Here is a 26,832-nt window from a genome sequence, read left to right as displayed (position 1 = left end):
TCCCTCTCTATATACAACTCTGTGTTCATACGCTCACATTCTGCTTTTCTGTTCGTGAAACATACTCAAGTCACATGACGAGCATTTTTCTTCATCATGTTTACTTCACTCAACAGTGTATCATAAGGATTGTTTCCTGTGAGTTTAAATATAGACCAGGGTCTTGAGTGACTAGAATTCCAGTGTGGCTGTTAAAGACAGTGCTGCGATGAAAATAATCTTTGCGTGTGTATTTTAGTACTTCTTTGGAAATAGACCTTTCTAATCTAAGACACTATTAGAAGTTGTGTTTTTTAAACTGATAATTATCACCCGCCAGAAAACTTGTACTCACTTATCCCATATAGTGAGACATTCTTGGTGCCCTACCCAGATCCTCCTTACTCAGGCTGGTGCACCCAGTTCCCAGCTGCTGAGACGTGTGGGCTGCTAATGGCACACAGCTGCCTCATCTCCAGAGACACGCCCTTACATGACAGGTGCCACCTTGTTCGGAAAGTTACCTCTTCCCCACCCTTGTCCTGGTCAGTCTACTGCCAGTGATTTGACCCTGGGGGACAGAAAGCAGGGGCCTCCTGTCTCGAGGTGGGACAGACTCTGTAGGTGCCATTCTTGTGTCAGAGCTCCCCATGGGATGAGGCTGAAGCCAGACTCCAGCTGAGCCCCTCAGTGGATAGCGTGCATCCAAATCCCGAAACCCTCTTCCACCAGCAGTCCAGCCCCCTCTACTGAGCTGGATGCTATTATCTTTAAAAAAAAAATTTTTTTTAAGATTTTATTTATTTGTCAGAGAGAGAGAGAGAGTGCACAAACGGGGAGCGGCAGGCAGAGGGAGAAGCAGGTTCCCCACTGAGCAGGGAGCCCGATGCAGAACTCAGTCCCAGGACCCTGGGATCATGACCTGAGCTGAAGGCAGATGCTTAACAGACTGAGCCACCCAGGTGTCCCTGTTACCATCGTTTTGTACTTGCCAATCTGATACGTGAAAAAGGGTGGCACATGATTTTTACATTTCCTTATTATATTAACATTTTTACATGTTTATCACTTATTTCTTCTGTTAATTCTGTTCATATTCTTTTTTTTTTTTTTTAAGATTTTATTTATTTATTTGACAGAGAGAGAGAGAGCGAGAGCAGGAACACAAGCAGGGGGAGTGGGAGAGGGAGAAGCAGGCTTCCTGCCGAGCAGGGAACCCAATGTGGGACTTGATCCCAGGACCCTGGGATCATGACCTGAGCTGAAGGCAGACGCTTAACGACTGAGCCACCCAGGCGCCCAATTCTGTTCATATTCTTTGCCTTTATTTCTTTTGGGCTGTTTTTGCCCCCTTATTGATTCCTGGGAGCTCTATATATTACAGATAATAACTTTGTTGTCTACATATTAACTATTTTTTCCTAGTTGGTTGTCTTTTTTTTTTTTTTAACTTTATGACCTCAGCGGCTCTACCAGATGTTACACTTTGAAAGACTTATCATACTTAAAAATTATATACAGGTTTCTTCTGTCTTTTTTTTTTTTTTTGGTATTTTTATAGTTTTGTTTGTGTGTTTTTTAGTGGTGGTATGAGATACGGATAGGGTGATGATAATATCCTTATACTTGGACTTTTCTCTCCGTATCTTTAGCTGTGGCTTTTAAACTCAGACAGCTTGGTGATTGAATCTTTGGGAAGTTCCAAGAGTATCAAAAAATTCCCCTTGTTGGAAGATACCCTGAAGGCAGATTCCAGTTCTGCCTGGAATGCTGTCAAGGTCCTCTACCAGCCATGCATCAAAAACAGGAATGAAAAGTAAGTTGTGCTTTTGTTTTCTCATTCCACAGTATGTTTTAGTTTCTTTTGCCATTTGGTGTTGAGAAATTAATGAATTAAATGGTACCATACCACTTCCCTGTTTGAAGCTTCTAGGAGTCATACTGCTAAATATTATGCTTTAAAGTAGATTGAATTATTACAGATGATTCATGCTAATGTGCAGAAAGCTTGCTTTTACTGAAAATAATTGGTCTTTTTCTTATAATCTCAGCTGTCTGTGCATATGGCTGCAGTACTAAATCAGGCATCAACAGCTATGAATATTTACTGATAAGCACTTCCCAGGCATTCAGGATGCAAAGGTGAACAAAACACAGCCCTTTTTTCCCAGGCTTGTCATTGTAACAGGGGGAAGGCAGACCATCAGCAAAAGAGTCATAAAATCATGGACTGATGTGGCTCCTACTAAGAGCCAGGCACTCATCGGAGGCCTTCTGGCTCATTTAAGCCTAACATCAACCCTGTAGGGTAGTACTATTATCACCCTCATTTTAGAGACAGGGACACTAAGGCACAGGTTTAGAAATTACTTTAGTGAAATATAAAGCAAGGCAAAGTAGTTGGGGAGTAGTAGGACAGGTGTAGGAGGTCGTCATTTTATATTAAAAAGTCAAGGAAGTTTTCTCAGATAAGATGATATTTAACTGGAAAACTTGAAGGAAGAAAAGGAGTGAGCCTTATCTGAGAGAACAGTGTTTCTGGCAGAGGGAACGGTTGGAAGTTTAGACTTGTCTTGTACTCTCCAATGAGTTTGATCAAATTTGTAATAAGAACAGAAAGATCCCAGTCTTTTTCGGGGAAGTAAATAAGAAATTTTGAAAAATCGCTCTTTTCTTTTTTGGATCATACAAGCAGTATAAATCATAAAATATTCAAACAGTTGAGACATACATAAAGTAAAATATGAAAATTCTCCGCCATGTCCCTCTCTGGAAGTAAAAGTGTGTTGTCTATTCTTCAACTCCTTTTTCTATTTATTTTTCATCTTAACATGATTTGAATGATACAGGTGTATTTTTTTACACTTAAAAAAAAAAAGGCAACACTGCAGAGTCTTGGAGATTCTTTCCACATCAGTGCTTGGCATTTTATGAAATGGATGTACTATAAATAATTTAACTGTTTTTCTGTTGATAGATACTTGGGTTATTACTGTTTTCCTTCTGTAATTAGCATTGTGCTGTGTGTTGTTACACAAATTTGGTTTGTAATTATGTGTACTTTTCTTATGAGGGATTTCTAGAAGTAGAATTGCTGTGGCAAAGGTATGACATTTAAAATTTTGATAGATAATATCAAATTACTTCGTAAAAAAGCATTGCCAGTTTATATATACTCCTACCTGAAGTTTCTATAAATTCCACTTCCCTGAAGCCTCACCCAAACTCCCATTTAGATTTTTGCCCATTTAATGCCAGTCTAAATGAAACAGCTCAGATGACTACCCTTGTGTTGTTTTGAGGTATGATCAGAGAATATGGCTTATGCTTTGATGCTTTGGGGACTTTGGTGTGTGTGTGGCCTAATACATAGTCAAGTTTTAAGCTGTTGGTTGCTTGTATCCTCTGTTTACTTGTGTGTGTTTGTGTGTGTGTGTACTTAGACTTATAAAGTGAAGCTTATTAAAATCTTTTCACATTTTTTATTCCTTTGAAATGTGCATTTTTGAGAAGGGTGTGTTAAATATAGAAAAGTTTTTTTGTTCTGATTTTTATATCGGCTTTTGCATTATATATTTTGAAGCTGTGTTTTTAGGTACATAAATGTTTGTGCCATGACACTTTGCCTAATTACATATTTTATCCATGAGAGATTTTGCTCTTCTTCCATTTGATGCTATTTCCCTTTAATTCCAATCTGCCTGATGTTAATATTGTTATATTTACTTTCCTTTTTTTTTTTTTTTAATTGCTAATTTGTTATACAGTAGTCCCCTCTTACATGCAGTTTCATGTTCTGTGGTTTCAGTCACCTGTGGTCACTTGCATCCACAAGCAGATGATCCTCTTCCTGACGTATGGTCAGAAGGTCAGTCATAGCCTAATGCAAGTTCACGGTGTCTCCATCACTTGCCTCACTTCATCTCAACACATAGGCATTTTGTCATTTCACATCATCACCATCATAAAAAGGGTGAGTTCAGTACAAGAAGATATTTTGAGAGAGAGAAAGAGACCACATTTACATAGCTTTTATTACAGTATATCATTGTAATTTTTCTATTTTATTATTAGTTAATCTCTTACCATGCCTGATTTATAAATTAAACTTTATCATAGGTATGTATGGATAGGGAAAAGCATAATATATATAGGGCTGGGTACTATCTAGGGTTTCAGGCATCCATTGGGGGGTCTTGAAATGTAACCCCCATGGAGAAAGGGAATGTTTCTCCATTTCTTTCTTTACAGCTGTCCTGTGTTATTTTATCTTAGATATATGTCTTGCTAACATGTACCTTATAAACTCTGTAGGTGGATATTTTAAAACTTCATTATGACTGGGGTACCTGGCTGGCTCAGTTGGTAGATCATGCAACTCTTGATCTTAGGGTCGTGAGTTCAAGCCCTACATTGTGTGCAGCCTACTTAAAATAAATTAAAAGAAAAAAAACCAGGTGAATTCAGAGAAAGACAATTATTATATGATCTCACTGATATGTGGAATTTAAGAAACAAGGCAGAGGATCATAGGGGAAGAGAGGAAAAAATGAAACAAGATGAAACCAGAGAGGAAGACAAACCATAAGAGACTCTTAATCTTAGGAAACAAACTGAGGGTTGCTGGAGAGGAGGGGGTAGGGGGATAGGGTAACTGGGTGATGGATATTAAGGAGGGCATGTGATGTAATGAGCACTGGATATTATATAAGACTGATGAATCACAGGCCTGCACCCCTAAAACCAATAATACCTTATATGTTAATTAATTGAATTTAAATTAAAAAAAAAACACCTTATGAGTGGCAAAAAAAAAAAAAAGAAGAAGAATTAGCCAAAGATATAGGTACTTATTGGGGTGTTGGAATAAAGCAAATATAAATGGTCCATTAAAAAACAAATAAACAAAAAACAGGTGAATTAGAAGAAAACAAACTCCAATATGACAGTCTATTTTAAAAGTGAATTTAATCCACACTAACTGTGATTATTAATATAGTTGAACTTAGTTTACTGTCTTTTACATTGGTTGTCTTCTCTATCATTTCTTGATGATTTGGGAGTAAAAAAAATATCTATTTCAAGATGATTTTAGTGGTTAACCTGAAACTTGTAATATATGTACTTAAACTTCTTTTTTTTATTATCAGTTTCTAGATTTGACTAGTACCTATACTCTTCACCAGAACAAGAAAAGACTCTTAGTAACGTTTCGCATTTCTTCTTTCTTTCCCTGTCTCATGCACTTTCCTCTATGTTGAGATCATTTATGATTCTCCTGATAGTGGTTCTTTCTTAAAGAAGCCCTACCCCATTTGCTTACCTCTTACACTCATGTATCACAGCCATAAATGTCTTTATATTTTTATTGTATGTCTACTTCCATGAAAAAATTTGATGTTTTTAAAATATTTATAAATAGTATTATAGTATGTATTTTTTTGCTGTTTGTTTTTCACTTCATAGTCTTTGTTTCATTGTTTGCTTTGATGAAATATGCCCTTTCATAGTTCTTTTAAAGTTGAACTGTAGTCAGTCCTTGAATACCTGATAATCTCTTATATGATATCTCTCTGAAAACCTATAGGATTTTTCTTTATCTTTGTTTTTCTAAGATTTCATACAGATATATCTAAGTGTTAGTGTTTATTCAGAATTTTCTCATGTCACATCTGTTCTTATCTTACAAATGAAGTATTCTCTCAATATCTGAGAATAATAGTGGTACTTCAAGTCTTCTGTTTTCTCTATTAACTCTTTTCTTTGGGTGTTAACTCTCTTCTCTTTGAGAAGATTCTTTGTGATTGATACTTTGTTTCATGGTGTTGCTTTCCCCAAACGTTTAATGCTTCCACTAGAATTCTTGTGCTTGGATGTATACTCCAGTGAATCAGGACCTTGTCTATCTTGCTCATTACTACATCTAGATGAGGTTTTTTTTTTTTTTAAGATTTTTTTTTTTTTTTAAATGTATGTATTTGAGAGAAAGAGAACACAAACAGGGGAAGTGGCAGAGGGAGAAGCAGGCTCCCCTTTGAGCAGGGAGCCCGATGCAGGCTCAACCCCAGGACCCTGGGATCATGACCTGAGCTGAAGGCAGACGTTCAACCGACTGAGCCACCCAAGCGCCTCTAGATGAGTTCTTGGAGAAGTGTTTAATACATACAATTTATGGTCACATTTGACAAAACATTTGTTAAATGAATGGTTCATAGTTTTCTGCTCATCTTTATATTTGATCGTTACTGTTCATCTATTGGTGACTGTAGGTTCTTGTTCCCATAGTCTGCCTTTATGGATTTGTGAAAGAGAACTCAAAGGATATACCAGTTTGGATGGGCCAGTTTGTCTTTTGACAGCTTTTGGGTGCTAAGGAAAGGGAATTGGTAGATTCAGTTACAGTGGTGAACTTATATTCATTATTGTGAAGGATCTTTACACTGCCTCTCTTGAGGAGAGTGACAAGGATTTAGTGTACTGTCTCATTTCACTCATTCCTAACAAATCCCTGTGACGCTGGAAATAGAATGACTATAGTCAGTTGTGTTCTGCTGTATTTGATTAGTAGACTTTTTTTTTTTTAATTTTGTATGTCATGTCTTGGGGACATAATAAATGAGTTTGATGAGTTCAGTTTACCTGTTGTATATCATCTTTTGTTTTGCTTTTTCTCCTACTACTGGTTGACTCTGTATCCCCCAAAGGTAGTAACGAACTTCATAAATTGGGTAAGCATCCTGCGAGTTATTTGCTTTTGTCTTTAAGGACATTGTCTTTTAAGAGACATTAGTTTCTTTCTTTGGGGGCATTACTGAGTAAACTGTAGACTCCCTGGCATATAGTTGGCACGTGGGGTGGTACATTAACTATTTTAGTCCAATCGGCTGCAATTTTATTTTATTTTATTTTTTTTTAGTGGAAGTGTGGATTGCCAGATGGCAGTCTAAAAGAGGAAAATAGCAAATGTAACTGGTTTTAGTTCCTTGAGCACACACACAAAAAGTGGCAGGTAATATATTTAGAATGTTCTTTCTTTCTAGCAATAGGCACACATGTCTCTTAATATTTTGAAGTCTATTGTTTTTTTTATCCCTCTACCCCCTGGCCACAGTTATCCTACAACTTATTTGTTCAGTTTGCATATCAGAATTTAGATCCTAAATGTTAACTTTGTAGCTTTGGACCCTAAGTTCATGTCTGCAGTTTAATTGTGCTAATTCAGTCAGTTCACCCATGGCCTCATAGTCTCTAGACCGGGGTAATTTTGCCCCTTAGGGGACATGGGCAATGTCTGGGTCATTTTTGGTTGTCACGACTTTGGGGGCTGCTGGAATCTAGTAGGTAAAGCCTGGGATACTCTTAAATATCCTACAATGCCTCAGAGAGTCTCTATAACAAAGAATTATCCAGCCCAAATGCCAGTAGTGCCGAAGTTGAAAAACCCTGTCCTGGTCTGTCTCCTGAAATCCGGCTGTGTCTGCCTTTCTCTCTGGGTGTCACAACCCACAATGTTCTTGAAATTTTATTTAGGCCAGCAAATAAGAGAAATTTTACTGCAGCATGAGCTCAATGAACCTCTGTAATCCCACATGTTAACTTAGAGTAAAGAGGATAAGTACAAATATAATGTTTATTGTTATACTTCTCTCATTTTCTCTTAAGGAAACATGAAAAATAGATTTATTTGTAATAAATAATGATGAAGAATTTTATAGGTTTCAAGTCCTTTGTTCTTATGTATTTAAGAGAAAAGAACTTACAGGAATGTAATCACTAAGTGTAAATAAGTGTTGTTTTTTTTTTTTAAAGATTTTATTTACTTATTTGACAGAGAGAGACCGAGAGAGGGAACACAAGCAGGGGGAGTGGGAGAGGGAGAAGCAGGTTTCCCGCCGAGCAGGGAGCCCGATGCGGGGCTCGATTCCAGGACCCTGGGATCATGACCTGAGCTGAAGGCAGATGCTTAAGGACTGAGCCACCCAGGCGCCCCAATAAGTGGCTTTTTAAAAAAGCTGAATTGAATTCTCTTCATTGTTTAAGTTAAATGAGTCTGAGTACTGGTAGTACTGGTAGTAGCTTTTCAAAAGATAAAATATGTGATTAAAAAATCTGGAGAATTTGAACTGAGGACTGTTCTGTGTTCCACAATTAGTAGAAGCATTTTCTGGCAAAATATATGGAGGGAGGAAATGATGATATGCTATATCACCCTTAGTTTTAGTGAATTTAGGGATTATATTTAGCAAACTAACTAGGTTTTTCTTTGTTGGCTCTATATTGGTAAATACTGTTTCTAAAAAAGAAGTATTGTTTTGTCTTAAGATAGTCATCATTACTGCTTTTTTTTTTTAAAAAAAGATTTATTTATTTTTAAGAGAGAGAAAGCACGGGCAAGTGAGTACAGCAGGGAGGGGCAGAGGGAGAGAGAGAGAGAAACTTAAGTGGGCTCTGCGCTCTGACTTGGGGCTTGATCTCATGACCCTGAGATCAGGACCTGAGCCGAAACCAAGAGTCAGATGCTTCACCGACTGTGCTACCCAGGCACCCCCATTATTGCTTTTTCTAATGAAGTAGAAACACATAAATCATACCCGTATACATTTCATATGCATAAAATAATACTGGTAGTTGTTTTTATTTGTGAAATAGTATTTTTTTTAAAAGATTTTATTTATTTGAGAGAGCGAGAATGAGAGAGAGAGAGAGCGCACATGAGGGCAGGGAGGGTCAGAGGGAGAAGTAGACTCCCTGCTGAGCAGGAAGCCCGATGTGGGACTGGATCCCGGGACTCCAGGATCATGATCTGAGCCGAAGGCCGTCACTTAACCAGCTGAGCCACCCAGGCGCCCCTGTGAAGTAGTATTTTTAAATCTTTTTTTCTTCATTATTTCAGCAGGAAAATTGAAATTCTGCTTATTTTATTTAATCAGGTAAAAACCACATGGTATAAAATTTACCATCTTAACCATTTTTAAGTATACAGTTCAGTGATGTTAAGTATATTCACATATATGTTGTGAAAGAGTTCTCCAGAACTTTTATATTCTGCAACTGAAACTGTATACCTTTTCCCCCTTCTCCCAGCCCCTGGTAACCACCATTCTATTTTCTGTTTTTATGAACTTGACTGTATTAGTCTGCCAGGCCTCTCATAACAAAATGCCAAAGACTGGATGACTTAAAAACCAGAAACTTATTTTCTTAAAAGTTCTGGAGTTTGGAAGTCCAGGATCAAGGTGCCATCAAGATTGGTTTCTGGTGAGGCCTCTCTTCCTGGCTTACAGACAGCCGCCATGTCCCTGTATCCTCACATGTCCCCTTCTTTTTGTAGAGCAAAGAGAGAGTTAGATGGAGAAGGGGTAGAGACAAGGAGAAGATCTTGATTCTCTTCCTCTTCTGATGAGGACAGCAGTTCTATCTGATTAGAGCCCCATTCTTTTTTTTTTTTTTTTAAAGATTTTATTTATTTATTTGACAGAGAGAGAGACAGCGAGAGAGGGAACACAAGCAGGAGGAGTGGGAGAGGAGAAGCAGGCTTCCCCGTGGAGCAGGGAGCCCGATGCGGGGCTCCATCCCAGGACCCTGGGATCATGACCTGAGCTGAAGGCAGACGCTTAACGACTGAGCCACCCAGGCGCCCCTAGAGCCCCATTCTTAATGACCTTATTTAACTAAGTACTTTTTGAAAGGCCCTGTCTCCAAATACAGTAACTTTGGAGATTAGAGCCCTAACTGTTCATATTCAACATAAGAATTTTTGGGGAACACAATTCAGTTCATAACACTGACTACTTTAGATACTTCATATAAGTGGAATCATGGAATATTTGTCTTTTTTTAACTGGCTTATTTCACTCAGCATAATGTCCTTAGGATTGTTCATCTATGTTGTAGCATGTAAGAAGATCGCCTCTCGGGCGCCTGGGTGGCTCAGTTGGTTAAGCCACTGCCTTCGGCTCAGGTCATGATCCTGGAGTCCTGGGATCGAGTCCCGCATCGGGCTCCCTGCTCAGCAAGGAGCCTGCTTCTCCCTCTAACCCTCCCCCTCTCATGCTCTCTCTCTCTCTCTCATTCTCGCTCTCTCAAATAAATAAATCTTTAAAAAAAAAAAAAAAAGAAGATCACCTCTCTTTTTAAGGCTGAATCCTATTCCATTGTGTGTGTGTGTGTATGTGTGTGTAAATAACACTTTTTGTTTATCCATTCATCCCTAAGTGGATATTTGGGTTGCTTCTTGTGTATTATGAATAGTGTTGCTTTGAACTTGGGCATGCAAATATCTCTCTGAGATCCTGCTTTCAGTTCTTCTGGATATATACCCAGAAGTGTGATTACTGGATCAAATGGTAGTTGTATTTTTAATTTTTTGAGGAACCTCCATACTGTTTTCCATGGTAGTTGCAGCATTTTACATTCCCACTAAGAGTTGTTCTAATTTCTCTACATTCTCACCAACACTTACCATTTTCTGTTTTTTTAAAGGATTTTATTTTAGTTTTTTTTTTTTAAAGATTTCATTTACTTATTTATGGGAGAAAGAGAGCGCATGAGCAGGGGGAGGGGGAAAGGCAGAGGAAGAGGGAGAAGCAGACTCCCCGCTGAGCACAGTGCCTGATAGGGGACTTGATCCCAGGACCCTGAGATCATGACCTGAGCTGAAGTTAGATGCTTAACCGACTGAACCACTCAGGCGCCCCTTAAGGATTTTATTTTTGAGTAATCTCTATGTCTAATGTGGGGCTCAAACTCACAACTGCAAGATTAAGATTTGCATGTTCCACAGACTGAGCCAGCCAGGTGCTCCTATTTTCTATTTTTTTAATAGTAGCCATCCTAATGGGTGTGCGGTGGTATCTTACTGTGGTTTTGATTTGCATTTCTCTGATGAGTGATAGTGAGCATCTTTCATATACTTGTTGGCCATTTGTATATCTTCTTTGGAGAAATGTCTGTTCAAGTTCTTTGCCCGTTTTTTTTTAAATTAAAAATTTTTTTATTTAAATTCAATTAACATATAGTGTATTTTTAGTTTCAGAGGTGGAGTTCAGTGATTCATCAGTCTCTTATAACACCCAGTGCTCATTACATGATGTGCCCTCCTTAATGTCCATCATCCCATTACCACATCCCTCCCCCCGACCCCCCTCCAGCAAGCCTGTTTGTTTCCTATGATTACAAGTCTCTTATGGTTTGTCTCCCTCCTAATTCCATCTTGTTTTATTTTTCCCTCCCTTCCCGAATCTTTGCTTCTCTATTTTGTTTCTTAAATTCCACACCTGAGTGAAATCATGTGATAATTGTCTTTCTCTGATTGACTTATTTCGCTTAGCACCCTCTAGTTCCATCCACATCATTGCAAATGGCAAGATTTCATATTTTTTTTTTTGATGGCTGAGTAGTATTTCATTGTATGTGTATATATATACCACATCTTCTATATCCATTCATCTGTCGATGGACATCTTTCCATATTTTGGCGATTGTGGACACTGGTGCTATAAACATTGCGGTGCAGGTGCCCCTTTGGATCACTACATTTGTATCTTTGGGGTATGTACCTAATAGTGCAGTTGCTGGATTGTAAGGTAGTAGCTCTATTTTTAACTTTTTGAGGAACCTCCATACTGTTTTCTAGAGTTCTTTGCCCATTTTTAAATCAGGTTATTTGGTCTGGTTTTTTGTTGTTGTTGAGTTGTAGGAGTTAATATATTCTGATGTTAACTCTTTATTAGACATGACCTGCAAATATTTTTTCTCATTCCATAGATTGCGTTTTTTGATTGCATCTGTTGATTGTGTCTTGTGATGCGCAGAATCTTTTAAGTTTAATGCAGTTTTATTTATTTTTACTTTGTTGCCTGCATATTCATAAAATCATTGCTAAAGTTTGCTTAATTGAGGTGCCCTACCTGATGTGTCAGGCACTGTCATTGCCTAAGATAAAATTAGGTGATTTTGAGGAGATTTAGAGGAATTTGTCCTTTTTGATTGATGAAAACATATACCAAATGTTAATTTATGCTAATTTTATATCCAGCAGAATATCTAAGACCTGTTATTTTATAATTATATAACTTACTAGAACACTTCACATGAATTCATTTGGATAGTGTGACTACTGTGCTAGAATGAACGAGCAAACAATGAATGAATTTGTAAGTGTCACTAACCCCTAAAGAGCACTTTATTAAACCATTTAAAGAGCCTTCTATGTCCCCACATAGAAGTCACAGGCTGACATTGTCAGTGTACTTTAATTAGGGGCATTCCTTTTGCAGAATAGGATTAACTTAGACTTCAGGTATGAGTGTCCAAGTCTTGTATTTTATAAGTGAGGAAACTGAAGCTTAGTCAGAGAAATAGTTAGTCACTTTGTTAGTTGGTGATAGAGCCAGAATTTGAGCCAGGTTTTCCTGATTCCAAATTCACTTCTTTTTCATTATATCATGTAGTCCTTCACCATAAAATTTTAGGAGATCTGAAAATGTCACTATAAATGTATATTCTTCCTCAAGAACAATTCCTTTGGTAGTTTAGAATGTGTCAGCATTTTGATTACTCCCCAAAATATACTGCTTACTATACTATATTCAGTAAATATTTATGCATCTTAATATGTAACATCAGCAGTGGAAACTTATGATTTATAGTATGTTCATATCTGATCTTCTAGATCAGAATTTAAGGATACAAATGTGATTTTTTTCAGAAGTCAGTGCCTTAACTTCTTAGAACAGGAATCCATTGAAAGGAAATTAATCTAAAAATATAGGAAAGTTACCAAATTCTGGGAAAAGAAATGCTTCTTCGGAAAGTACTTTTCACACATTTGTCTGCTACTACCATATTATCACCTAGACATACCCATCTAGAAATTGTTCTTCATTATAAAGCAAGTTGAGCACATGCTTCCTTAATTTGTAATTGAAAAAATTACACTGTATATGTACAGTGGCCTAAATTCAAATTTATTTTATTTGGAATTCTTATCTATGAATTTATAATCATTAAGGAAAATAATAGGAAATAAGACAGTGACATATAATAAAAGTGAGGTTTTTCCCTCGAGATGCTAGTCAAAGCAGGTTTTACCTGTGGAAAGCAATTCATCTCTTGGAATCGCTTTCTGTAAAGAATCTGGTTTCCCTCTTTTGATGCAAGAATGTGAGATAAGTATAATCATGAACTGTGAGAGTAGAAAGGGTGAGGGAACTGGGATTGGCTAAAGCAGGAAGGAGAATGTGTGTATGAAATTGTTACTTCACTTTCCTGTGTTTTCTAATCATGTGTTAGATATTTTTATGAGGCCAACCTGAAGTAGTTGTCTTCACTTTTCACGTTAGAAGGGTTGGGTTTTTCTTTCCTCTTTTTTTATTACCTCCTACTATACTTGGTATTATATGTGATTCCAGAGCAGGAAACCAAAGATTATTGCCATAAAGGAGTTTATAGTAAAGGCAACATGTACAAAGAAAAATTCTTTGAAAAGAGCAAAATCTACATACATGCTAAAAGGGTTTTCATAGAAAATCATATTCATTAGCTGAATCAAAGAAAATGGAAAAGAGTTAAGAAGTAGGTTCCTGCACTCCACCCCTACCCCAGTAAAAGTTGCAGAGGGCTGGGCAGGGAAAGCATGCATGTTTTTTCTTTTCTTTCTTTATTTTTTTAAAGATTTTATTTATTTATTTGAGAGAATGAGAGAGAGAGAGCACATGAGAGGGGGGAGGGTCAGAGGGAGAAGTAGACTCCCTGCTGAGCAGGGAGCCTGATGCGGCACTCAGTCCTGGGACTCCAGGATCATGACCTGAGCCGAAGGCAGTCGCTTAACCAACTGAGCCACCCAGGCACCCTATTTTTTTTTTAAGACTTTATTTTTTGAGAGAGAGAGAAAGTGCACAAGCAGGGGGAAGGGGTAGAGGGAGAGAGAGGGAGAAGCAGGCTTCTTGTTCAGCAGGGAGCCCGATGCGGGGCCTGATCTCAGGACCCTGAGATCATGACCTGAGCCAAAGGCAGACACTCAGCTGACTGAGCCACCCCAGTGCCCTGAAAGCATGCATGTTTTCATGTAGGGAGCTCCAATAGGCTGCTGCCAATGCAGTGGCAGGTGGCTCGCAAGGGACTGAGTGGGAAGTGGAGGGTGGCAATTATCTGCCCGTAGAGATGCTCTCGTTTATCTGTGTGGTCTCTGAGGGTCTCATCAAAAGCTTTTGTTTGAAGAAAGGGTTCCAGAGCTGATACAAAAATGTTTGAGAACCACTGTTCTCTGTGCTGTGCATTTCACCAGACTGGACTTGAATTCACTGGGTCATGGCAAAGTCCCTACTTAACAAGACTGAAAACATTGAAATAGTTCTAATTGACTGAATGGTCTTCCTCTTATTGAGCTGAGATCTATTTCTCAGAAACTCTGATCCAGAGCTACCAAAAATCAGTCTGTTGATTCTTGAATATGACAACTAATATTCAGATAATCTGACATTCAGTCCTAGATTTTCTCTTCTCCAAGCTTAATAGCCTCAAATGGAATGGTTTCAAGCTTCTTTTTCCTTGTGCACAGTCTCTTTTTTCCCACTTGGTCCCCTTTCTTATTACCATTTTGATTGCCTGTAAAAAGATGTTGCCCCAGCATCCTGTCAGCTTTACACAATAGGGTGAATCAGAGAGCAGCTAGACCTAGGGATTCATCTTTCAGGGCTCTTTTAGGTAATTTAGATGTAAAGGGAAGAAGGCATTTACAGTGGTACCAGACAGGAGAGACAGAATTTCAAGAACCCATTTTTCAACATCAGGTGTTAAAGATGGTCATTTATTCATTCATTCAACAGATACTAAATTCATACTACAGTGCTAGGTACTGGAAATAGAAAATTGAGCTAAAGAGATCTGATGCCTTGCATCATAGGCCTTAGTAGAGTCTAGTGGGAAAGACAAATAAATGATCAGTGCTATGAAAAAGAGCTATATAATGCTAAGAGAGCAAATCATAGGGAGACCAGCCAGGTTAGGATAGGATTCCAGGAAGAACTGATGCTTGACTGCTGTCTGAAAGATGAGAACAAGCCAACTATGTGAAGAGGCTCTGGGCTTGCCCATAAGAAAGCAGTACAAAAGGACCTGTGGTGGGAGAGAACATAGTGAGGGCAAGAGATGGGAAGAAGACCAAGGTGGCTACACTGGAGAGAGTGAGATACGGGGACAGGGTAGGAGGAGCCAGACCAACTCAGGATCTTAGAGGCATTTTAAAGAGCTTGTCTTTGTGTTTATCCTAAAAACAATAAGAATCTATTGAATGTTTTGTCCAGAGAGAAGGGTGAGATGGTTTAATGTATGCTTCAGAAAGATTATTCTGGCTGCCAACCAAGGAACAGTTGAATATGGTAGATCAGATAGGAGGCTATTGCAGAAGCCCAAGAGAAATGACTATAGTGGATGATGGCAGTTGAGATAGATTTGAGAGATACTATAGTAATATTGCAGTGTTTGTGATTGATTGGATTTTGTAACCAAACCACTATTTATTGGGATAGATAACATTGGAAGAAGATCAAGTTTTGGGAGAAGATCATGAGGTTTTATACGTGTTGAGTTTGAGTTACTATTTGAGTCATCCAAGAGGAAATAGCAAATAAAAAGTTAATATATAGACCTGGAGTTCAGATGAAAGGTTTGAGCTGTGTTTTTAAATTTGTGAGTCATCTTCATAGGGGTCATAATTGAAGCCAAGGATGGGTGGGATTGTTTAGGAAGAGAGGATGGAAGGACTGAGCTGTAAAGAACTGCCCACTTTTATGGGCCAGAAAAAGGAGGGTGAGCCTAGAAAGGAGCTATAGGAGCAGCAGGAGAGGTAGGAGGAAAGCAACAGAGTGCTGTTTCATAGAAGCTGAGGGAAGAACAAAGTACTTGAAGAAGGAGGAAGAGGTCAGATGTTGCTGAGAAGTCAGATCAGATGTTGAATGTAAAACGTGTATTGGATTTAGACTGACACAGCCATCAGTGACCTTAGCAGGGACTGTTTTGTCAGGTGACAGCACTGGGAGCTGGATTGGAATGGGTGAGCAGTGAGTGGCAGGGGATGTGACAGAGACAAGTGTGGACAACTGTTTGAAGAAGTTTGGCTCTGAAGGGAAGGAGCGATAGGAAGGGGATGGGGAGCTGACCGAAGTTAGGCAGGTAGGTTAGACCCTCTTGAGCCTATTTAAAAGCCAACAACAAGGATCCTGTTGAGAGGAAGAGGTTTATTACACATGAGAAAGAAGTGGTGGTTGATTCTGACAGGACAGGAAGGGCTGGTATCTTCAGCTGAGGTGTAACAACTAGCCTTAGGAACAGGGATAATTCCCTTTCTGTAACAGGAGGGAAGAACAGAATTGGAGTGGATGGAACAGATTTGCATACTAGGTTTGGGGACAGTGAGAGTCTTGGCCTGTGATGGCTTCTATTTTATCTATTAAGTAGGAGTGATGGGGGAAGAGGCATAAGAGGAAAAGGGGTGGGTGTAGTGGACAGTTGGAAGTTTGATGAGAATGGAGAAGATTCAAATGGTCATTTGGAGAGGAGGTGAGTGAGATGACTAGAGATGTGTGGGATTGGTAGGTGTCGTTCATTGCCCGTTGAGGTTTGTGGTTGTGAATTTAGAGTGTGACTTGTTCCACTGTATCACTGACCTCAGTATCAGCACAGAGAAAACATGGTTGGGGTCAGCAAGGTTCAAGCTTTATTGTCTCGATGCAAAGGGTATTGTGTTGTTTTTGTGTTATTAAAATGATGGACTACAGAATCTGTGTTGCCTGTTAGAATGAAGACTGAGAGTTGGAAAAGGGCCTTGGCTTCTCAGCTACTGAAATGTAGCTGTAGTAGAGGAGACATTTACTTTTAATTGTGTAGCTAAAGCTTCTCAAATGTTGTTTTAAAAATATCGGATTACTGATGGGAAATGACCTCTTTTAAATATATTAAGGAAAACTGTAGTACTTTAAATGGAGCTCTAAGCACTTATTTAAATATATGCTCTGAGTTAAATTTTCTTCAAGATTGTTTGTTCATATGATTTTGTAATCCCACTTTATAAGGAAACTTATTGGCTTAATGTGGGATAATGAGTATCAAAGAAAAGGTGCTTAATCTTCCATATCTGCCAGAATTTCAGTTTGACATTTGTCATCTAAAGCAACTGCAATGGTCCTGGTTGGTTCTGCTTTTATTCTAGTAATTGAGAGTGAAAAATGAACCTTGGATTCTAAGGTCAACTGAGTAGAGGGAAGAAGTCAGTTTCAGTAGCACTTGGGAATTTTTTTTTTTTTTTAATCCAGATGGCTGCATGAGCCCTCCAGGTACTTACGCCTCTATTGGAAACAAGATACATTGAACATTACGTCATTGGTCTCTCCATTGTTAAGGCTGGCTGCTATTGTAACATCTGTGAGAGTAAGTGCTTGTCTCAGGGACTTAAGGGCTTCAGGCCCAGGGCCTCCTGCAGTACTGCCAGTCTCCAGGGGACGCCTACTGCATCACTGCATCATAGCAACTCCCAAAAACCTTACTCTAGCCATTTTCTCTACTGTGTTAGAGGAAAATGATCTCCTTACCTTAAAAAAATTAATCACTCATAATTCCCCGGGTAAATGATAAAGGCATTCTCCTCAAAAATAACTTCAACGTCATGGAATAAAGCTCAAATCCCCTTGGCCACCTCGATTTCCAGTTTCCCCTCTAGAAGTCACCCTTGTAACCACTCTTTATCTCAACATAGACATATGTATATAAATGCCCCAGGAGTGTCTATAGAAATGTTTTGTGTGTTATATTTTGTGTATCTTTTCCTTTTTCTCATCATATATTATAGTACCCTCCCACAGTCTCTGTTTTCACTCAGCATTGTATCTTCTCAGTACATATAGATCTGTCTCATTTTTCACAGCTCTCTGCTGTTCCATAATGTAGATAGTAGATGGTTTCTTGTGTCATTCTGTTACAGTTTTTTACATTTTTTCTCTGATTCTAACAATTCTGCTGTGAAGACCCTTGTACATGTCTCCCTGTGCAGTTCTGCAAGGACTTGTTTAAAGTGGATGGGAAGAAGTGGAGTTGCTGCTCCTGGGATATATTTATTTTACATTTTTTAAATAAATGTTTTATTTGGGGTAGTTTTAGATTTATAGAAGAGTCACAAAGATAGTACAGATGGCTCCTGTGTATGTACCCTTCACCCAGTTCCAGGTTTGCCTCATGTTATCTTACGTCACCCTGGCACCTTTTTCAAAACTAAAAAACCAACTTTGGCACATTCATATTAACTAAATCCCAAGCTTTATTGGGATTTCACCAGGTCTTCTACTCATGTTCCTTTTTGTTCCAGGATTTGTCCGTAATGTTACATTGCATTCATTCATTGTGTCTTCTTTGTCTCCTCTGGTCTTGGACAGTTTTGTAGACCTTCCGTATTTTTCAGGACTAGTTAGGCATTTTCTAGAATGTCTTTTAATTTGGGTTTATCTGATATTTTCCTCCTGGTTAGACTGAGAGGATGGGTTTGGGAAAGAATACCGTCACATATCAGGAGTACAGGGTATCCACAGCCATCACTGGTGATGCACACCGTGATCACTTAGCTAAGGTGGTGTTGGCCAGTTTTTTCGCTGTGAAATGACTGTTGTTTCTTTTCCATATTTTGTTCTCTGGAATCAAGTCACTGAGTCCAGCCCACACTTAAAGGGGAGGGAGGAAGTTAAGCCCCATCTCCTAGAAGAGGGGTGTTATCTATATATGTTATTTGGAATTTTTACATAAGGAAGATTTGTTTCTTCTGTTTATTTATTCAGTTATTTTTATCTGATGGACTCGTGTATTTATTTTCTACCTTGGGTTATAACCCAACACCACGTTATATGTTTGTTATTAATTTATTTTGTTCAAATTGATCCAGTTTTGGCCTTTGGGAGCTCTTTTAGGTTGGCTCCTGGGTCCCTTTGACATGCCCCCATACTTTTAATTTTTGATCATCCTTTTACTTCCCGATACTGCAAATTGCCCCAGACTCCTATTTTTCCCTGCGCCAGCCCTAGACTCTGCCAACCAAGGAGCTCTGGTTCTTTTTATTAGAGAGTGGGAGTGGCCCTTACTACTGATATTTTAAATTTTAATAGATAATTGTCTAGTTGTTCTCCTAGGGGCTATTCTCTTTGGCACTTTTACCTTTCTCCTCATACCTATTCCAATGTTTAATACCATCAGGTTTACTAATTTTGGTCAATCTGATAGAACTGCATCTTTTATAAATGAGTGTTTTCCTTAGTGTGGTTGAACATCTATGTTTATGTTTACCAGCCATTTGAGTTTTCTCTTTTGTGAATAATGTGTTCATGTTATTTTGCCTACTTAAATTTGTGTTTCTAAATGTGTGCGTGTGTGTGTGTGTGTGCGCACATGCGCCTGTATTTGGTATTAGGATTTCTTACAGATTGTGAATCTTAGTCCTTTATCTGTTGGAAATATTTTTTTCCAGCCTGTAGCTTACTTTTAAACTTGGTTTATGATGTCTTGTGAAATATTTGATCCTATCAAAATTAGGATCCTATCATCATTTGGTCCTATCAAAATTAAAATCAGAATTGGCAGGCTTTTGCCTTTGTATCATGTTTAAGGAGATCTTCTTTCTAACAAGTCCACCTATGCTTTTACTTCAATTATTCACTGAATTGATGATCCAAAGATCTCAAATGGTCACCTGGTAAGCAAAATCATTTGCTTTTTCTCATTCCTGAGCATTCATCCATATTCACCATTTCTTCTTGGACATATTTGCCCTGGCATTCTCCTGGTTTTCTTCTGGCTTCTTTGACCTCCTCCCTTTCCTTTGTTTTGACCTCTTCCCTTCCTCCCTTGCCATCTCTGCTTTTCCTATAGCCTGACAACTGTATCCCCGACTTTTTTTTCCCTTTTGCTAAAGCTCATCTGCTCTCATGTTAGAAACTTTCATTTCTGTTGAGTAAAAACTTTCAACGCTACATTTTCAGACCTTTCTCTAAGTTCTTTGTTTATATCTCCATCTTCTTTCTAGGTTATCTCTGCCAGATATCCCACTGGCTTCTCAAATTCAATATGTGCGAGGTAAAAGAAATTCATTAATGTTCCTGGTGAACATATGTTTTCCTCCCATTTGTATCTATCAATGACATCTTGATTCTCCTAGTCACCAGGCTCAAATCTTGAAGTTGGCCATTAATTGTTTCCCAATTACCCTACTTCCAACCAGTTAGGTCAATGTCCATTGTTCTTTCAAAATCTCTTCATATCTATTCTTTTCCTCTTAGTATTGTTGCCAGCCTAGTTCACGTGTTCAATACTCTTCATGTGGAGGTTATGTGCGTCTCTTGAGCCTGCCAGAACTCTAATCCAGCCTACATTCTGAAGCCAGCCTGGCCATCCCCAGTCACATCACTCCCTTGCTTCCTTCTATCTACCCAAAATCTTTATCTCCTTGGATCATTTTTGAGTTCTTCTACAGCCTAGCTCTGATTTAACCACTGTAGCCCTGCCTCGTCCTATGCCTGACACATCTTCTGTCATGTCCAATCAGAATGGAATTCTACAGTTTCTCAAATATTCATTCATCTGTGCAGATCATATATAGTTCATTGTGTTTAAGAGTGCATAATTAGGGGCGCCTGGGTGGCTCAGTCGGTTAGGCGTCTGCCTTTGGCCAGGTCATGATCTCAGGGTCCTGGGATCGAGCCCTGCATCAGGCTTCTTGCTCAGTGGGGTGTCTGCTTCTCCCTCTCCCTCTGCTGCTCCCCTGCTTGTGCTTTCTCTTTCTCTCTGTCAAATAAATAAAATCTTTAAAAATATATATATATATAATTATGCATAGGAGTCTAAGCTTTCCATTTCAACCAATGTCCTTATAATTTTTGTAATATTTCTATAAGAAAGGGATTGATATGGAAATAGATATCTTTGTTTATAGATATTGTTACATGGGTAAGGTCTTCATTAACAGACCTATAAAATTTTTTCTTCTATTGTGCATGGCTAATAAACTATTCCTGATATCCTGGGGAATTATATGAAGATAAATATATAAAAATTTATTCTAAGCCCTGTGGGTTTCTGGTTTTTTTTTTAACTCTTATTTTCTTAGCATCTCTTATTTCCATCATTTTTCTCCTTTTAGCGACATAAAATAATGATACCTTTACTGGTGAAGTGACTTAACCTTACTAATTTTATCACGGAGTTTGTTTCTAAATCGATAAGGCCGAAAGGGGGAGGTTGGAAGTCACAGTTGACATTTTACGTGCTAGGTTGTTCAAGTTAACTCTGAAAAGTTATTCAGGCATAGTTGAGTTTTCTGAATAGAAGTGTCTTTGGGTTCAAATAAGGTTTATATAGACACTATAGACTGTCATTCTGCCTTCCTTTTTCTTGGGGGTAATACTTTCTTATTTTTTTGTGCACCTATATCCTCTTCTTTTTTGTACGCTTGCTATAATTCCCCTTCTCTTTAAAGTCTTTAAGGATAAGTATTGTGGTTTTAATGATCTAATAATAATATTTACTATCTTTGAGCTTTTATTATACATCAGACTTGTTCTAAGCTTTGTAATACATCATATCATTGAATCCTTTTAATGTGTGTGGGGAAGTGCTGTGGTTAGAACAAGTCATAGAAATTAAAGTTACTGGCCCAATGAGGCACAGCTAAGATGTAATAGATTCAGGATTCAAAAACAGGTCTGTCTTCTAAACCCTTGGTTATGTCTGCTATGTGTCCTTGTGTCAGTATTTACAGACCACCATCAAAAACATTACCTGTAAAGCAAAAAAAAAAAAAAAAAAAAAGGATGGGAAGGGATTTATTTATTAAGTCTTGCATTTGGACTCTTCAGACTGATATCATCAAGGCTCCTTCCTGTTAGCCCCCAAGTAAGACTAACTAATCCACTCTTTTTACCTACCTAATGAAGCCTAAACTTGGCTTCTGCTTCTAAACCTAATTTCAGTCTCTACTCTTTTCCCCTGCTAGTTGCAAGCACCAGTCTTAATTGGCTGCTCCCAAGCCCATCTTAGTCTGTTTTTACACCATGTACTCACAAATGGCTTTTAACCATGTTAACACTTTTTGGGCTGACCTCCTTCACTCTCTTTGCCACCTTTGACTCACATGCTCGGTTCCTTTCCAAATACTTTATTTTTTTCAACATTCTCCATATTGAGTTCTCATTTAGGTCTCCTACCTGATTTGCTTTCCCTGGGCTTCTTTGGACCTAATTCCAATAGCTGCTTGTATATTCACCGCATTCTTCTCCCAGTGTGGGGTGACAGCCTTTCGTCATTGTAAAACCTTCAGATCCACCTTGGCTTACCAGCCACTTTTTACCTCTTTGATGAAACTATTTGGTTGGTGTTTAAAAAACAACTGCAGGGGCGCCTGGGTGGCTCAGTTGTTAAGCGTCTGCCTTCGGCTCAGGTCATGCTCCCAGGGTCCTGCGATTGAGCCCCGCATCGAGCCCTGCATCGGGCTCCCTGCTCCGTGGGAAGCCTGCTTCTCCCTCTCCCACTCCCCCTGCTTGTGTTCCCTCTCTCTCTGTCAAATAAATAAATAAAATTTAAAAAAATAAATAAATAAAAAACAACTGCAGTAAAAACAGAACTTTAGGGTGGGAGATTATTTGGAAATGCCTGTCATTAGCAAAATTCCTACCTAAACAGTTTTTCATATGCTTATAGATACGTGCAAACTATGTAAAGTTCACTTTACATACAACTCAATAAATGTCTTCTAGACGAGTGAGCCTAGAAAAATTAAAGCGACCGTGTTATCTTCTGATTGAAAAAGTTGGGCATGGGGCTTCATGAAGCGACCATGTTATCTTCTAATTGAAAAAGTTGGGCATGGGGCTTCATGATGCAGAAATACATTATTAAATGTATTTCTTAAATTTAATAATCTTATCTGGCATGGGACTTCACTGTGAAGTCAGTCACAGGAATGATTCCCTCATCTGTAATTGGGGGGGATTGTTAGGGCATTTGATACTGAGATGACCTGAAACATTTGGGGCACTTAGAAGCTGTAGGAGGATATTTAACATTTTACAACAGGGAGAGTGTGGGATTGGAGTCAGACATGGAATCTCGTCCCAGATTTTCCATTGACTAGCTACGTTGCCAGACCAAGTGATAGCCTTTAATCTGGCCCTTAATTTCCTCATCTTTTGGGGTAAGTATACTTAACTTTATGCAGTTCCATGACTTTGGGACAGTTAGAAGCATTTTAAAGAGTGTGATCTCTGTTGTATTTAGTTTGTCTTATAAACTGAAGGCTTAGTTTTCTCTTGCTACAAGTATTTAATGAATGCAGTACTTAGCCTCAGATTTAGTTCAGCAGACATTCACTTAGGCTTCCTGTGTGTAAAACTTTCTGCTTAGAGATATAGAAGATAAAAATATAAATGAGACAGAATTTTTACTTCCAGAGTTTCAGTGTTTAATATTGGAAACCCACAAGTTACATAAAAGCTCTGAAAGGTACACATGCTCTGTCCTATGATAGAGATGAACAAAGGGCTTTCTCATTAGTTCTAATTAAGGAAAATTCCATAGAGAAGATAGCATTTGATCTGAGAATTAAGGGATGGAAAGATAATGGGGGCTGGAGGTTGAAGAGGAGAATTCTGAGCAAAGATGGGAAATTGCAGGATGCATGTCCCAAAATGTATTTTAAAAGATACTAATAGGTTTTTTTGTGGGAGCAAAAAAGGATGAGATAGTCAAATAATACTAATTAAGATTCATATTATGCAATAATTATTGCTTATTGTCATTTTTGTTAATAAACAAATTTGTGAATCAGTGGGCTCAGTGAAATTGTATGTAAGCATTTTTACTGCTAGACTGCTCAAATAGCAGTAAAGTTCAGGATGAATTACTAAGGAACATACAGTACTTAGCACTTGTGAATCTTACGTGATTATGGAACCCCTTTTCATGGGAACACTAGGTCTAAAGAATATACTTTTGAAAAATAGCACAAGAAGATCCTATATGTCAGTGGAGCAGAGTGAATATAGAAAGAGAGACTCTCTGATATTAAATGAATCGAAGTTGGAAATTAAGAATTTAAGGAAGAAAGAGATTGGAGAATGTATATATACACAGAAGAGATTTTCTGTCAGCCAGTAGGTGTCAGCATACGCCAAGTACAGCTTGGTTGTATCCAGCAAGGAGAATAGACTGAAGGAGGGGAGTGACATGTTGATAATTTCCACGAGTGCTTGTATACCAAAGGAAGGGAATTCATAAGAGAATTTATATTTATTTAAGGTTAGTATGTTTTAAGCCACTCAAATAGTGCATTGTATTTTGCTAACACATACACATTCACAAGAACCTTGCCCTACTGTACACACAGGTAAGGTGGAAGATTTGTTTATGTGCTTGTTCATGCATTCAGCTAATAGTGTGTCAGGTGATAGGTACACATTGGTGAATAAAAACTTTGCAGAACATACAGTCTAGGAATGGGATTCATCTACAACTGGTATTCATCTAGTATCTGTATTATGTATTCTGGTGACTGCATGGAAAATACCCAAAAGGCAAAGTTAGTTCTTATTGGAGGACTCAAATAGAAGTAATTCCTAGAATGGCTTATAAAATATGTCCAACAGCATCAATATGTACACCAGCCACTCATATTGGACTCTGTCCAGTGTGTTGGGCTCCCAGGATTGTAACTAGAAATAAGCTGGCCTATGAGGAATTACAACTACTGGATCTCTTCTGCAAGTATACATGTGTGGCCAAGTGTTACTCACCGTAGTGCCCAGGTCCCATAAGGAGGAGGGGAGGTGGAGAGGTAACCAACTGTTCCAGCTCACACTTCCATTGGAAAATTCAGTTTCTCCTACTTTATCTTCACTTCCCTAAAGAATGCAGATGTTTTTACAGAGACAGACTAACTACAGATCCCATTTCTGTACCTTGGAGGCATGACCTATAAATGTTGGAGGGCTTATTTGACATCTTGGAATATTTATATAAACTCTGTACATATTTGGACTGAAATCAATTAAAACTAAAGAAAATGTAATGGAAAATTTTTAACTTCTGACTTTTTTTTTGCATGAAGATCTTAATTTTTTATTGATGCACTTGGGACTTTTGCAGGTGACACTAATTAATGCTAATGTGACACGTACATCTCCTTCTTTCCGATCATATTGATTATGCCTGGCAGCTCTACCTCCTGAGGCTATGTGCTTGGCAGGTTTATAGATAATCAAAGCCTTGGTGAAAAACCTTAAGGGAAAATTCCAAAAGTTGGGAGGAAATGCTCAGGGGAAGATAGTTTTTGTTCAGCCAGTTTGGAAGGTAAATCTTAATTAGCTATGCTAATTGCTATGCTATTGTTCTCTCTTTTTTTAATTTTCAAAACGATAACTCTTTCTTGTCAACAAAATTTGTCCTTCTTACCTTCTTATATAAATCTCCCTAAACCAGAATTTTTGGGGGAAGGAGATTTACTTGTAAGCCGTGGCAGCATACCTCAGGAATCATCATTGATTCTTTATTTAATAGTTTAATTCATTTGCCCAAGTTAAATAACTAAAGATTCTGCTGATATATACCAAATTCACAGGATTATTTTGAAAAACGACCTGATCCCTGCCTAACTCAGTGTATTAATGAATCAGTGCCAGGTATTTATTTGATAAGCATGGTGCTAGGAAAGCTGAGGTATTACAGGCAGATTAAATAGAATCCCACCTTCTTGGTATCATTGGGTGACTTAAAGATATGTGATGGTTTTAAAATATGCCCACAAATTCTTTATTTCTCTCTTTAAGAGATAGAGTTTAATTCCCCTGTCCCTTGTGTGTGGGTTGGACCTAGTGAAACACTTCTAATGAATAGAACAAAGTGGGTGTGACAGAGGGTGAATTCTGAGAGTAGGTCATAAAAGGCACAGTGAATTCCTTTTCTATGTGTCTCAGTCTCAGGGGATCCAGCTACCAGCATAAGGACCCTGGGGCCCCAGCCCAGCCTTCAGATGAGTATAGCCCCTGCTGACATCTTGACTACAGCCCCATGAGAGAGCCTGAGCCACAGCCACCCAGCTGAGTCGTTTCAAGATTCCTGTCTCACAGAAACTTATGTTTGTTGTTTTAAGCTGCCCAATTTGGAGGTGATTATGTAGCAGTAGGTAACTAACTCAAGAGATAAGACAGAAACCTGGAGTTCTTAAGACATTTCGCCCTCACTTCCAGCAAATTTCACGGTGTCTGTGAACCCCATGAAATTGGTTAAAAAATTATGTGTGTTATGTATGTGCATTTTTATGGCAAGTGTTCAAAGCTTGCGTCAGCTTCTAAACAGGGTTTGTAATCTCTGAAAGGCTACAAATCTGTTTTTATTCAGAGGAAATACAGCAGTGGGGCCCAGAGAAATAGAAAGGCTTCACTGTGGGAAACATCTCTTATATGTAGGTAATTGATGTGTATTTGCTGGTGAAGACTGGAATGAACTGAACTTTAAAAAGTGAAAAGAACTAACATGGTTATATGGAACAATTCTCTTTCAAAGTGTGCTTGCCTGCTTTGGATCAAGGGTGGGCAAATTGTCGCCAGCAGGACAAGTCCAGATCCCCCCCCGCCTTGCTTTTGTAAATAAAATTTTATTGAAACACAGCCACGCCCATTTACATGAACATTGTCTATGGCTGCTTTTAGCATATACAGCAGCAGAGTTGAGTAGTTGTGACAGATGTCCAACAAGCCTAAAATATTTATTATCTGACCCTTTATGAAAAAGTTTGCTGACCTTTACTTTTTAATACTGAAATGAGGTTGG

General features: G+C 38.4%; 1 protein-coding gene across 7 annotated transcripts in view; it reads left to right on the top strand.

Annotated features, from left to right (window-relative positions):
- The window catches only part of UBE3D (ubiquitin protein ligase E3D), a 155,745-nt gene that overhangs the window by 43,396 nt on the left and 85,517 nt on the right, over positions 1-26,832 (top strand). For 6 of the 7 annotated variants that reach the window (XR_010413683.1, XM_045867163.3, XM_045867162.3 and 3 more), the window contains exon 8: positions 1,632-1,795. Coding sequence is in view for 6 of the 7 variants with exons in the window: in XM_045867163.3 (XP_045723119.2) it covers positions 1,632-1,795 (164 nt within the window). In the remaining variant the exon portion in view is untranslated. Of the gene's footprint in view, positions 1-1,631; positions 1,796-3,787; positions 3,848-26,832 lie in introns of all 7 variants that reach the window. The other variant, XM_054505449.2, reaches the window with a different exon arrangement.

Source organism: Mirounga angustirostris, unplaced genomic scaffold, assembly GCF_029215605.1.
Source record: "Mirounga angustirostris isolate CCGP_5_RB_7025 unplaced genomic scaffold, mMirAng1.0.hap1 SCAF_8, whole genome shotgun sequence".
In the NCBI taxonomy this organism is placed as follows: domain Eukaryota; kingdom Metazoa; phylum Chordata; class Mammalia; order Carnivora; family Phocidae; genus Mirounga; species Mirounga angustirostris.
This window is presented reverse-complemented; position numbering and strand designations above follow the sequence as displayed.